Source organism: Corticium candelabrum, chromosome 14, assembly GCF_963422355.1.
Source record: "Corticium candelabrum chromosome 14, ooCorCand1.1, whole genome shotgun sequence".
NCBI lineage: Eukaryota > Metazoa > Porifera > Homoscleromorpha > Homosclerophorida > Plakinidae > Corticium > Corticium candelabrum.
Window position 1 is genome coordinate 2,290,820 of NC_085098.1, and position 12,269 is coordinate 2,303,088.

Here is a 12,269-nt window from a genome sequence, read left to right on the forward strand (position 1 = left end):
GACACATGTGGTTTGCTTGTAAAGCTCAAATTGGATTGTTTCAACATAGACAAAACTCATGCCTGAGATTTGTGTATTTGATGACTCAGCGATCATTATTTGATAGTAAGCACGCTTAAAAATGAGTTTAGTTTGGAACTTTTCAGGTCTCTTTATGAGTGATGCATTGATATCAATGCTGCTATTTAGCTTGTGCACTGATACAGTGTATTATCATTTGTAACGAACTCGTGACACTGCATGGTTTTCTAATTTATTGATTTGAATATTTCTTGACAGACTTTAGACTACATACAGACAAACTTGGCTTCATTTGTAATGAATAATTAGGGTTCATCTCTTTGTCAGATTAATTAACAGCAGACATGTTCAGGGCCGGATCCAGAGGGGGGTTTAGGGGGTTGCAACCCCCTCTTTTCCAATAGGCGTGGTTCAATAATTTTATATAATTTCATATAATTTCATTAGAAAAGAGAAAATTAGTAATACTATAAATAACTGCTAACGGTGAATCCTCTCTTTCAAAAATTCCTGGATCCGGCGCTGCATGTTACCTAATTTAGATGATCCAATTTGATCCAAGTTTAGCGCGCGTTAGTTTAGTTTGAAATGGTAGCGCGCTTTACCATTCTCACGGTAAAGGTAAGAGTTGGTTACGTTTTTTCTTGCTGGTGGCGGTCTAGTTAGATCTTCACATGACGGCCGTCGAGGTTCTTCGTCATCTGGTTAGCGCATACGTTTTTGATACGTTCGCTGTGGACTCATTCGTCCAGCTTGACGGCGTGCTGTTTGCCTGACTGTCACTCTTGACTGTCTTGTGTGGCCGCAGGGTGGCGATGACCGGCAGATGAAATTGTCCGGCCATGTTGGCTTCGACTCTCTTCCAGACCAACTTGTCAACAAGTCTGTCAACAAGGGATTCGACTTCAACATCCTGTGTGTCGGTACGCAGCCCTAGTTGAGCACGGCATGCTCTTGTGGCGGTCGTTGCCTCGCTTTTCATGTTTACATTCCACGTGCGTTTTCTAGGAGAAACGGGTATCGGGAAGTCGACGATTATGGACTCACTGTTTAAGACGACGTTCGAAAGTGAGAAATGCGTTCGGCGTCTTCAGACGGTCGTCTGATTGCGTGTTTCGACTTCGTGTGTAATGATGTGATGATGGCAGGCGAACCCGTGAGCCATCACCTTCCTACCGTGTCTGTGACAGCTCATACCTACGGTAAGTCAGGTATGTTCAATTATACACATTACAGTACATGTCCGCGCTGAGAGTAAGAGCACTGCACGTTGTGTCCTTGAGAGCGATGTCATGGTATGTCCGGTGTGTGGGCGTGGCGCATCACGTGATTGTTTGCATTTCATGGGTGCGACTCGCATGTTCGTGTTTTGTAGAGCTACAAGAGAGCAACGTAGGACTTAGATTGACAATAGTAGATACCGTTGGCTATGGAGATCAAATTGACAAAACAGCAAGGTTTGAATGGAATGAGATTATTTGTGATTAATGAAGAGGGTTGTGTAAGGAAGTGTGTGCTGTACATGTTGATAAAGATACTGCTAGTGTGTTGTACTGTACATGCAAATTCAGTGTGTTGAGATGTGTATGTCTTGTAGTGTCAAGCCAATTATTGACTATATCGATCAGCAGTATGAGAACTACTTGCAAGAAGAGTTGAAAATCAAGCGAAGTCTAACATTATTTCATGACACTCGCATTCATGCTTGCATCTACTTTATCTCACCAACAGGACATTCGTATGACGAATTTATGAGAAGAAAATTGTTGATTGTATTATATTTGTGTTTTGTGCAGATTGAAATCACTTGACTTGGTTTGTATGCAACAACTGGACTCAAAAGTAGGTCAAGGATTGCTTTATGTAATTTAGATAAAACTTGGTTTATTTTGGAGGCAGTAGTTTTGTTGGAAAGTTTTCAAGACATGTGTTTGTGATGTGTATAGTGACGTTGTTGTTTATGTATATTTGGTTCATATTGAAGGAAGCTTTGATATGAACTTTTGGCATGGCATGATTGCTCTTCTATAACGTATGATTTCAAAGACCTTCATTTTAGTGATAGGGACTGCTAAGACTCACTGCTAAGTGACACACACACACACACACACACACACACACACACACACACACACACACACACACACACACGCACAGGTTCAGTGTTTGCCATTTGTCACACTACCACAGCAATTAAATTAGCAGCATTTGGTTTATTATTTAGTTGTAAGTGTTTGAAATGTTTATCTACTGTAGGTAAACATCATTCCAGTGATTGCAAAGGCTGACACTGTGTCAAAACCTGAACTAGTTGAATTTAAGAAACGAGTAAGAACAGCTGTACTCCACTTTTGTCCTGAATAATACAGTTGTTCTCTGTTGTTTTCAGATTGTGGATGAGCTAAAGAAGAACAATGTGAAAATATATCATTTTCCTACCGATGATGAGACAGTAGCTGACATGAATGCAAGCATGAATGTATGAGATACAGATTAGAGTTATTGCTGCTGTTTGGTGACGTGACTTTGTGTTGTGCAGTCTCTGATGCCATTTGCTGTTGTTGGCAGTCGCGACGAAGTAGAAATTGGTGGTGAGATGGTGAGAGCTCGTGTTTATCCATGGGGAACAGTAGAAGGTATGTTAAGTTAAACTGCATGTTGGCTGACATGACGAGATGACAAGGCTGATGTGCTGTGTGTAGTGGAGAATGAGAATCATGGAGATTTTGTGAAGTTGAGAGAAATGCTGATTAGGTTAGTGTGTTTTGTTCAGTGACTGTCTGTATTGGGTATGTTGATATAGGATTAGGTAGTGTAGTGTGTGATTAAGTTAAATTACTATTAGGCCCATAAGTTGCACATTTGTTTCTTATCATCCTCAAGCTCTCAAATGGACAGAAGCAGGTGGGCTATTATTATTATTGTTGTGCTCAACCAGATCAGTCTGGTTTGTAAAGTCTATTACAAGTACCGGAAGCAAACCCTGCTTCAGAAGTACTTAGACCATCACGGCTGTCTAGAAAGAAGACATGACTTTACGAAGGATCCGAGTAGATCCCAGAAGCACTGTTTTCTGTAAGTGCTGCAGGTTGTGATGACCTGGAATAATGTCCAGCCACCGTGCAATACCTGCGTGCACTGTGCCCAAAGCTCCCAAGACCACCGGAACCACCAGTGTTCGACAATGCCACATGCAGCTTATCTCTACTCGCAAGTCGCTGTACTTCGCCGACTTCTCATCATTTTTCTTGCCAATGTTGCCATCAGCAGGACAGCTGATATCAATAAGAAGACAAGTGTTTGTCTTCCTATTTCTGAGACAGATGTCTGGACGATTGGCTTTGATCTTCCTGGCAGTGGGGATGGTGGTATCCCACATCATAGTAATGTCATCCGTCTCCACAAGCCTATCAGGATGATGGTGGTACCATCTGCTCTCCACTGGAACCCCAAAATGGCAACAAACATCCCAGTGAATGATGGAGGCCCTCCTGATTGTGTCGATCAGTGTAGTCTGTCGGTGTCAAAGCACTACAGCCTGCCATAATGTGGTCGACTGTCTCCAGGCCTACACTGCACATGCGGCAAGTAGGACTGACATCACGATGTAGAATCTTGCGCTCATAGTACCGAGTCCGAAGAGCTTGGTCTTGAGCAGCAACAACCAGTCCCTCAGTTGCAGCAGGAAGATTCGCTGCCTTTAGCCATTCGTAGGTCTCTTTCATGTCCACAGGCGGTTGCTCAGTGAGACGACGATACTGCCCGTGCATAGGCTTCCCGCTCCAGGACCGCACACGAAGAGAACTGCAACACGTACGGTAATGTCTCGCATCTGTTTCAGGTGCTTGCTCGAAGCCATCTTCAACCGAGATGGATGCATTCCTGTGTAAGCTCTGCGACTTGTCGTCCGAAGCAAGACTTCTTCGCAGCTGTGCAGTAAACCGACAAGCCATGTGCTTGATCGAGTGTGAAGATTCTCCAGAGTCACACTCTCGTATCATTTGCATGAAAGGATCAGAACTGTCAGCAAGGTAACAGTTCAGCCTCACAATACAAGATTGATATGTCGACTCAATCTGTTGTAACCCTCTACCCCCATCACTGCAAGGAGCGTACAGTCGGTCAACGTCTGCAGCAGGATGGTGGACACCGTGCATAGAGAGGAGCTTTCTGGTCCGTCGATCGAGCTGCTGCAGGTCCGTGCACCCCCAATGAATGACGCCAAAACCATAAGTGAGAACCGGTAGTGTAAACCCATTGATGGCTAGAATCTTGTTTCGACCATACAACTCAGTCTGGAGAACCACCTTCACTCTGCGCAAGTACTCTCGACGGAGTCTCTCCCGCATCATGCTGTGCTGAATACCGTTATTCTCATCTACACCCAAGTACTTGTAGACTTGACCCGGTTCCAGACAGTTGATGGTGTCCGTTTTCCTACCGTCACTCCAGAGTTGTGTCCAGATAGCCTGCCGTTGACAAAGTGTGCAACAGCACATTTGTCCAGACCAAACTTCATCTGGATGTCATCAGAGAAGGTACGAACCGTGTGCAACAACCCGTCCAACTGATAAGAGTTTCTGCCGTACAGCTTCAGATCATCCATGTAAAGTAGATGACTGATAAGCTGACGTTTGGCAGTCTCACCGTGCCCAGTGGTCATCCGGTAGCCGTAACCGGTTCTGTTCAGCTCCTTGCTCAGAGGATTGAGAGCCATACAGAAGAGAAGTGGAGAAAGTGAGTCACCTTGGAAAATACCCCTCCTGATCTGCATAAGCCTTGTCTTGATAGTACTATTCTCGCAAGAAAGCACCATCGATGTCCTCCAACTCTTCATCACACGTGACAGGAACCCGCACAAGACTGGACTGATCTTATGCAGCTGAAGGCATTGGAGCAACCAACTGTGTGGCACGCTGTCATAGGCTTTCTGGTAGTCCACCCAAGCCATGCTCAAGCTCTTGTGCCTGGTCCTACAGTCTTCGGTAAGCAGCTTGTTGATCAACAGCTGATCCTTTGCACCAAAAGATCCCTGTCGACAACCCTTCTGCTCCGGAGCCATGAGGTTTCTCTGATCCAAATGCCCTGCAATCGTCTGCCTGATGACTGAGGTGAGGGTCTTATAGAAGACAGACAGACACGTGATAGGCCGGTAATTTTTGGCCTGGTCAGTCTTGTCATTCTTAGGAATTAGAGTAGTTATTCCTTGAGACAACCTGTCGGGTACAGAGTCTGGATTCTGAACCAGCAGGTTGTAGTTACGAGTCAGATCAGTGTGAAGACACGTGATACGCTTGACCCAGAAACCATAAACCTTGTCTGGACCAGGAGACTTCCAGTTCCCCATCCTTTTGAGACACGATGTGACCTCATTGTCTGAGATAGGTAACCACTGCTGCTCATCTTTCCGGTGTGTCTCGCCATCGGTTTGACGTCTCAGCCAGAAGGCAGACTCATTGTGATGTACCTCAGTTTCTAGGATACCACCCCAATACTGTTTGATCTCAGACTCGGATGGCGGGGAAGTGACCTGGATAGTCTGCTTATCCAGCTCTCTGTAAAACTGTCCAGCATCTCGTTGAAACAAACCATTCTGGCGAAGTCTCTTACGATTCTTCTCCAGCCTCTTGGTCCGCTCGACCTTGGACTTAAGTTTCATTTTCAATCGATTGATGGAGACCTCACAACTCTCCGAACAGGAAATGCCCAACCGATGCCGAAGACGTCGGAGTTCATGTAACATACGAATGCCCGATGAACCCTTTCTAACCTCCAGCAACAGTGAGATCGCACGTCGAAGTGTGAGAATCTCCATATCCAGCCTTCGTCTCCATGTCGGTGTTTGAGAATTGGTTGACTTCGTCGTCTTTAAGCCCCGCCTTTTGGACACTAGCGAAGCAGTAGAGTATACCAGGTAACTGATTTCACTCATATCTGGTTCATCCTTCAACGAACTGATGATCGTGTTAAGATCACCAATAAGCTTCAGGGTTCCACTGTTCACAAAGATCCTTGGAAGGCATTGTCTCTCACAGATAGGAATTTGCCTGACTTTCTGCAACTCCTCAACAAACTCTCGACGAAGTACAGGGTCCACAGCAGCATCACAATCAAGCGAAAGACCATCCTCCGTTTGGCAACAGTCTGGACTGAGTTGAGATGAAGGAGTTTCCATCCTTCCTAGCCGAGAAGCTATACTAGGATGTGTAGTCATCAGATCAGATCTCACAGAGTCACAAGGGGATGGTGATTTCCTGACAGCACTGCACTGAACTGAATCCAAAGTGTCATCTACGGATAGGATATCACCACTATCTCTTGCAGATGAGCAGTCCTTAGAGAGAACAGTGACTGACTGAACAAGGGAGCCATCTTCCAAGTGATTAGCAAACTCATGATCTTCTTGCATCATTGACACAACAGGTTTCCCACCACGTGCAGCAGGTGCCATCCTAACTGAAGCCATGCAAGGTGACACATTGTCAAGCAAGGGCGTGACAACTGAGCTATCAGCTGATAGAGCAGAAACCACATCCAACGTCGACATCTGCACACCAGGACAAACATCAGTCGTAACAGATAACAAACCTGAGACGGGCTTTCCATCCTGTGCGGCCTTGCGTTTAATCTCCTCCAACTCTGATTCAGTCAGACTTCCAGAAGTTAAGAGATATTGCTTCTGGTCTGCCAAACGCTGCTCAGAGACGTCAGTCAGAGAAGGATTTCGTTCACACCACAGCTGATGCATGGGTTTTCTGAAAGCAGAGAACTTGCATGACAACAGCACGTGGTAATAACAAAGCATCACTTTCCTATTCATTTGTCGCGTCCATTTCCTTCGTCTTGTTGCATTGCCGTTCCTGTTAGCCGAAACACAAGATTCGCTAGGAACGGTGGGCATCACAGTAGTCTCGTCAGCGGGATTTGAAGCCAAATTCAAATCAGACGCCGCACGAGAGATAGTTCGACCTGTCGCCCTACGCCCAGAACTATTCCTGGTCTTCCGAACAGCTCCAGTGATTCCAGATGCCAACTTTTCGAGCCCTGTCCTGGTTTCCCGACAAGGAACGCGCTCCTCAGCTAGCTCTGAGACGAGTGATACAGCTAGACGTCCATCTTCCATTAATATCCGGGTTATTACTATTATTATTATTATTATTATTATTATTGTTCGAATATGTCTTGTGACTTGGGAGTCAGCAGGCAAAGTCTAGGCAGGAAATCAACAGAACAAAGCACGGTGTGACCAAATGCCACTGACAAGTATACACAAAACCAATGCTTTAATTGCAATGTCACAAACTCATTTATTTACTGGTGCTCATTAGCACATTTCTTCTTTGTAATTTGTAATTACACTGTGGATATTACTGTATTTCCGTGCATGCATCTGCGTGCCGATACAAGCGCGGATTACCAGAAATTTGCTTGTCGGACTCTGATAACTATGCCAGTATAGCACGAGGGAGTGCTGGTAATGGCGAGGGAGAACTACATATGCGTGGTAGTTCTACTGCACACACGCCGTAATTTGATTTGTTGACTTAGAGAATGCAGCTTCCCCCAAAGCCCAGCTAGAAAAGAGAAAAGTTGAACAGCCAGAAGGTATTGAAAATGGATCTTCGCAGTGTGGCAGAAGATCAGACACAATCGATAAAGCTAGCGGTACTACGCAAGTACGACTAGCACGGTGGAAACAAAACGAAAGTTGCCAGGGAATGTGGAGTGTCTTGTCAATGCGTACAGGATTATCTTTGATTAAGCAGAAGAACACACAGGGCTGACAGATAAGGAAGAGCGGAAGACAATGACGAAGAGGAGGATGAAGACAGAAAATCAAACATTATAGGGTTGATTATGTACTACATCTAGATGAAAAGTATACGTCTTACTGTTTATTTATGTTAGTTCAATCAATATCTAATTAGCTAAGAACGGATGCAGCATAGATCTATTAGTCCCGTCTATAGGGAGGTTGGTTAAATCACCTCTTTCTTTCTCTGGCATGCCTGTATACCGGCACCCTGGTAATCCCAGGCTGAAACGGGCATGCAGCTAAATGCGTGGAAATACGGTATTTGGAGTGATATCTAATTTGTGAGGGCTCCCACACTGGTGTAGTTTAGTAGTAGAGCAGACATCCCAGGGTTGGTGTATTGACAATTGAACGAGTCCAACCTTCATGTTTTGTACACGCTAAGTGTTGACGGAGAAAACATGCAATGCATGACTGACAATCATGATGCTGTAGGCTTTACCTGATTCTTGTGAAATTGAAATTGGAGTTATTTTGAGATTGAGGTTGTCGAAATTTGAAACAAGAATGTTTTAAGTTCTTGATCTGAAAATATTGGAGAGTGAAGCAAAATCTCTACAAGTACTCTTGCAGGTCCATACCTTACTTTGGACACTTACTGGGCCAGACCACTAGGACAATTATGTGTGTTTCTATATGTCATGTCTGTAGTAAACGACACAGCTGCAATGACTACATAATTGTAAATACTGTGATAGTCAGGGTTAAGGCAGTCAGATACACACATTTGCCCTTGACAGCATCAGCTGACTCTACTTCCATCACAGTGAACTTCCACTAGAGTCGAGTGCTCGAGAGGGGTCATGGGCGAGTTGAGTCTGAGTGCATGTGGTAGCCAGTGGAAATCGCACGTGTCCTGCACTGCCTACGTGCCGATCCGTCCATTCGTTAGTCCTCCCAGCGTGCGTATGGACATTGTACGTAGCGTAATTATAATAAAGATGAGATCATAATGTCCGGGTTCTCGCTAGAAATGTTTGGGACCGTGGCAGGATGGGCAAGTCCACGACGCATGCAGTCTGCACTTTACAGTCGGACATGCACACTGGAGCCGATCTCAAGTGAGGTAGACTTTGCGTTGTAGCTATTGTGTGTAACATACGTTCAAGTGTGCTGGCAAGGAAATCAACTTCAATTGCCAGTAAGGCCTTCTTAGCGATGTTCATAGATGAAATGCAAATGCAAGTTTCGTAGACGAAACTTCAGAAAGTCTGTCTAGTCAGGCATTGATTAATGTGGACCACTGTTGTTGCTTCGCAACAAGCCATGACTAGTCTAGAGGACACAATTTCTAGGCGCTACTTCCCGAACAAGAGGTGTGCTTTCCGAGTCACTGGAAGTGCATACAGGACTAGAATCAGAGGCAGTGCATCCAGGACTGCAATCAACACTTGTACGTACATTTGGAACGAGGTTATCATCCCGCATTATTTTGTAAGAGCCTGGATTTGTGGCTATTGTCACCTTTACCAAGTAATATAGTATTGTGTTTCAGTAATATGGAATTCTCATTTAGCGGTAAGACTTTGGACCCCTAGCTACCATTTCTGAGCGTGGCGCACTCCTATTGGAGCGTGGCGCAGCGCCATGCTGCCACACAGGTGACACTGTAGTGAGAACCCTGGCATTTAAATGGTAGAGTAAAAATTATATGCATTTTGATTATTTGTGTTGTGTGATAATCACTGATTGAATCTTGATGTATGTTGCTTTTGTTGATAGAACAAATATGGAAGATCTACGAGAGACAACTCACTATGAGCATTATGAGCTGTTCCGCAAGAACCGTTTGCAAGAGATGGGATTCGCTGACAGCACAGCTGATAACAGGCCAGTCCGTCTATATGATGTCATTGAGAAGAAGAGGATTGAGCACATGAAGGAAATGGAAACGAAGGAAGAGCAAATGAGACAGATGTTTGTTGATAAAGTGAAACAGAAGGAAGCTGAGTTGAAGAAAGCCGAGCAAGATGTGAGCTCATTTGTTGTTGTGCATGCATGTTGTCTATGGTCAAAGGCTGGCAATAGTAGGAGTGACCAGGGATGGAGAATGTGGGGACCGGGTAGTGGGAATAAAAGACTAGTCTGTCTTGGCTGTTTGTCCATCAATGTGTGTGTTTTTTGTTTCAGGGCTCGAAAAATAGGTCATCAAGTCGTCATTTGACAAGTTACATTTTACAACTGACGACTAACGTTTTAGTCTAGGTCGTCATTTTGACGACTAGAGCAGACCAACGCTTAGTTTGTAATGACTTTCTCGGTATGCAGGCGGATAACTGTACTGTACTGAAACATGCGCCGCTTTGACACTCACATTTGGACATTTGTCATACAATGGCATGTACGCGTATTGCTGCCAGCAGCGCCCTGTACGTGGACAAACTGCTCATATCCCCGATAATGAAACTGGGCGTGCAAGAGCCATCTCAGGATTCCGACGAAGTAAAGTCATGAAGTTTGTGACTAGGGAGCAGTGGAGACAATGGTAAATCCTGTAGGTTGAAATATGTAGATATGATTTTAGTAGGGAGAAACGGACAACTTCAGCAATGTTGAAACCCCACCTTGTTTTGACAAAGAGAGGTGGTATGCGTTTAATCTCTAATTCAATAAGCTATCACTATTGTCTTCCTTGAAGATGTCTTGCTCTGTAAACTCTAGCACGTGGTATCCATTGGTATCCATTGGCTTAGCGGTATCCATTGGCTCAGGGGTAATGTGTGTGTGGTTGCATGCCATTGTGGGAATATTGCACTGCACTGAATTCTAGAAGGCCATACAAATGGTGGCATTAAACACAATGATTGATATCAACATGACATCCTAGACTATATATTTTGGTGACCTAATAATTTGGGAAACTCGTCAAATGACGACAACTAGTTGGACCAATTTTCGAGCCCTGTTTGTTTGTGTACCTATTTGTTTGATACTCTGTTGCTGTAATAATTATCATGTTGTATTGTTGCGTGTGTCTGTCTGTCTGTCTATCTGTCAGTCATATGTAGGTAGAATTAATGTGATTTTCTGTGTATAGCTTCATTCTAAGTTTGATAATCTGAGAAAGATGCATGCTGAAGAGAAGCGCAAAATGGATGATAAACGAAGGATGCTGGTCAATATTTTCTACATCTTTTACAGCATTGCAATTTTGTAAGACCTCTCTGTGTGTAGGAGGAGGAAATCAATGAATTCAATAGAAACAAGGCTGCTGCTCAAGCTGCACAGGCTCAAGCAGAGCGTGATCTAACTACCCACACGGGCTCATCTCCTGTCTTGGGTCGAAAGAGTGGCAAGAAGAAGTAAAGTCTATTGTAGTTATCTAATGGGTGATGGCTTGCTGCCCGTACCCTCTGCCTGGTGAAAGTAAACTGGCTACTGTGAACTCTAGAATTGTAAGGATAGTCCGTTGCCAGGGTAAGGTTGCTTTAACTGGTATGTATTGAAAACAGCTTTGCAACATGATCTTACTGGATGAACTCTCCTTGCAGAAAGGATATTTCCTTTCAGTGGGAATGGTCTGCCTTGTAAAGTCTTGTATCTTGGAATGAAGCAGTTTCTCCAGCCATACTGTTTACAGTGTTCTCCCCAGAAATCTTAAAAGGCAGAGCGGGATACTCTGTGAAGTGGGCGTAACCAATGCCACGCCCACTTCACGCAATGCTAGTGGCTTCATCAGTAACTGTGCCACTTTTTCTTTCAACAATGCAGGTGTTCTTATCTTCGACGTCGTTGCTCATGAAGAAAGACTCAATAGTTCTCTGTGACGCCAACATGACACGTGCACTTCGCTGACATGTATACCTACTTGCACGTGAACACCAGCTGCGAAAGCGTGGTTAAGGGCTGCATGTACAAGTGTTGGTGTTCCACACAATAATACTCCGTTTACACTGGCACGTTCGAACGGGCCGGACCGTGCCAGCTCGGTGGTACCCAGTCTAACTTGCCAGTGTAAACGCGACCGGGCCAAGTTGGGAGCGGCCGGAGTGGGCTGACTCAGCCCGTTCGATTTGAGTGAGCTGGCTCGGTGCAGTCCTGTCCCGTTGTGTAGTGTAAATACGAGTAGGTTAGATGGCTCGGTTGAATATCGATAAAGCATGGACGAAAGTCTATCTGATTTCGTTGTGGGGAGACGAAGACGTCCAGAGTCAGCTCATCATATCACAAGCAGTAGCACTGCTTGTTTTCTAGCAATTCCAAAACATGACTCTTTTGCGCAATAGCTGCAGTCTCTTTGCTCCAGTTCACCTGCTCGGTTTTTTAAACAAGAGCACACACATCTGGCCGGTTTGCAACCTCGCAGTGTATGTTACACGCATGCTGGCTCATTCAACAATTCACACCCTGCTGGAATACTGAATGGGCTGGCTGGTCCTTATTTGTCTTGTCAGTGTAAACGAGGTACTAGATGCAACCTGCTGTCTTAGCT

At 44.8% G+C, this 12,269-nt stretch overlaps 1 protein-coding gene across 2 annotated transcripts; it reads left to right on the forward strand.

Moving 5' to 3' along the window:
* Window positions 1-624: 624 nt before the first annotated feature.
* Window positions 625-11,316, forward strand: LOC134189378 (septin-11-like). 2 transcript variants are annotated; one of them, XM_062657616.1, is made up of 14 exons: window positions 625-725; window positions 830-944; window positions 1,030-1,089; window positions 1,170-1,232; window positions 1,397-1,478; window positions 1,619-1,759; window positions 1,818-1,863; window positions 2,278-2,349; window positions 2,411-2,500; window positions 2,561-2,657; window positions 2,724-2,775; window positions 9,560-9,809; window positions 10,875-10,952; window positions 11,012-11,316. In XM_062657616.1, the coding sequence occupies exons 1-14, from the start codon at window positions 696-698 to the stop codon at window positions 11,141-11,143; spliced, it is 1,308 nt and encodes a 435-aa protein (XP_062513600.1). In that variant the 5' UTR covers window positions 625-695; the 3' UTR covers window positions 11,144-11,316. The 2 variants fall into 2 exon arrangements, with proteins under 2 accessions (XP_062513600.1, XP_062513602.1); XM_062657618.1 differs by having other exon boundaries at window positions 681-725; window positions 1,170-1,223.
* Window positions 11,317-12,269: the final 953 nt, after the last annotated feature.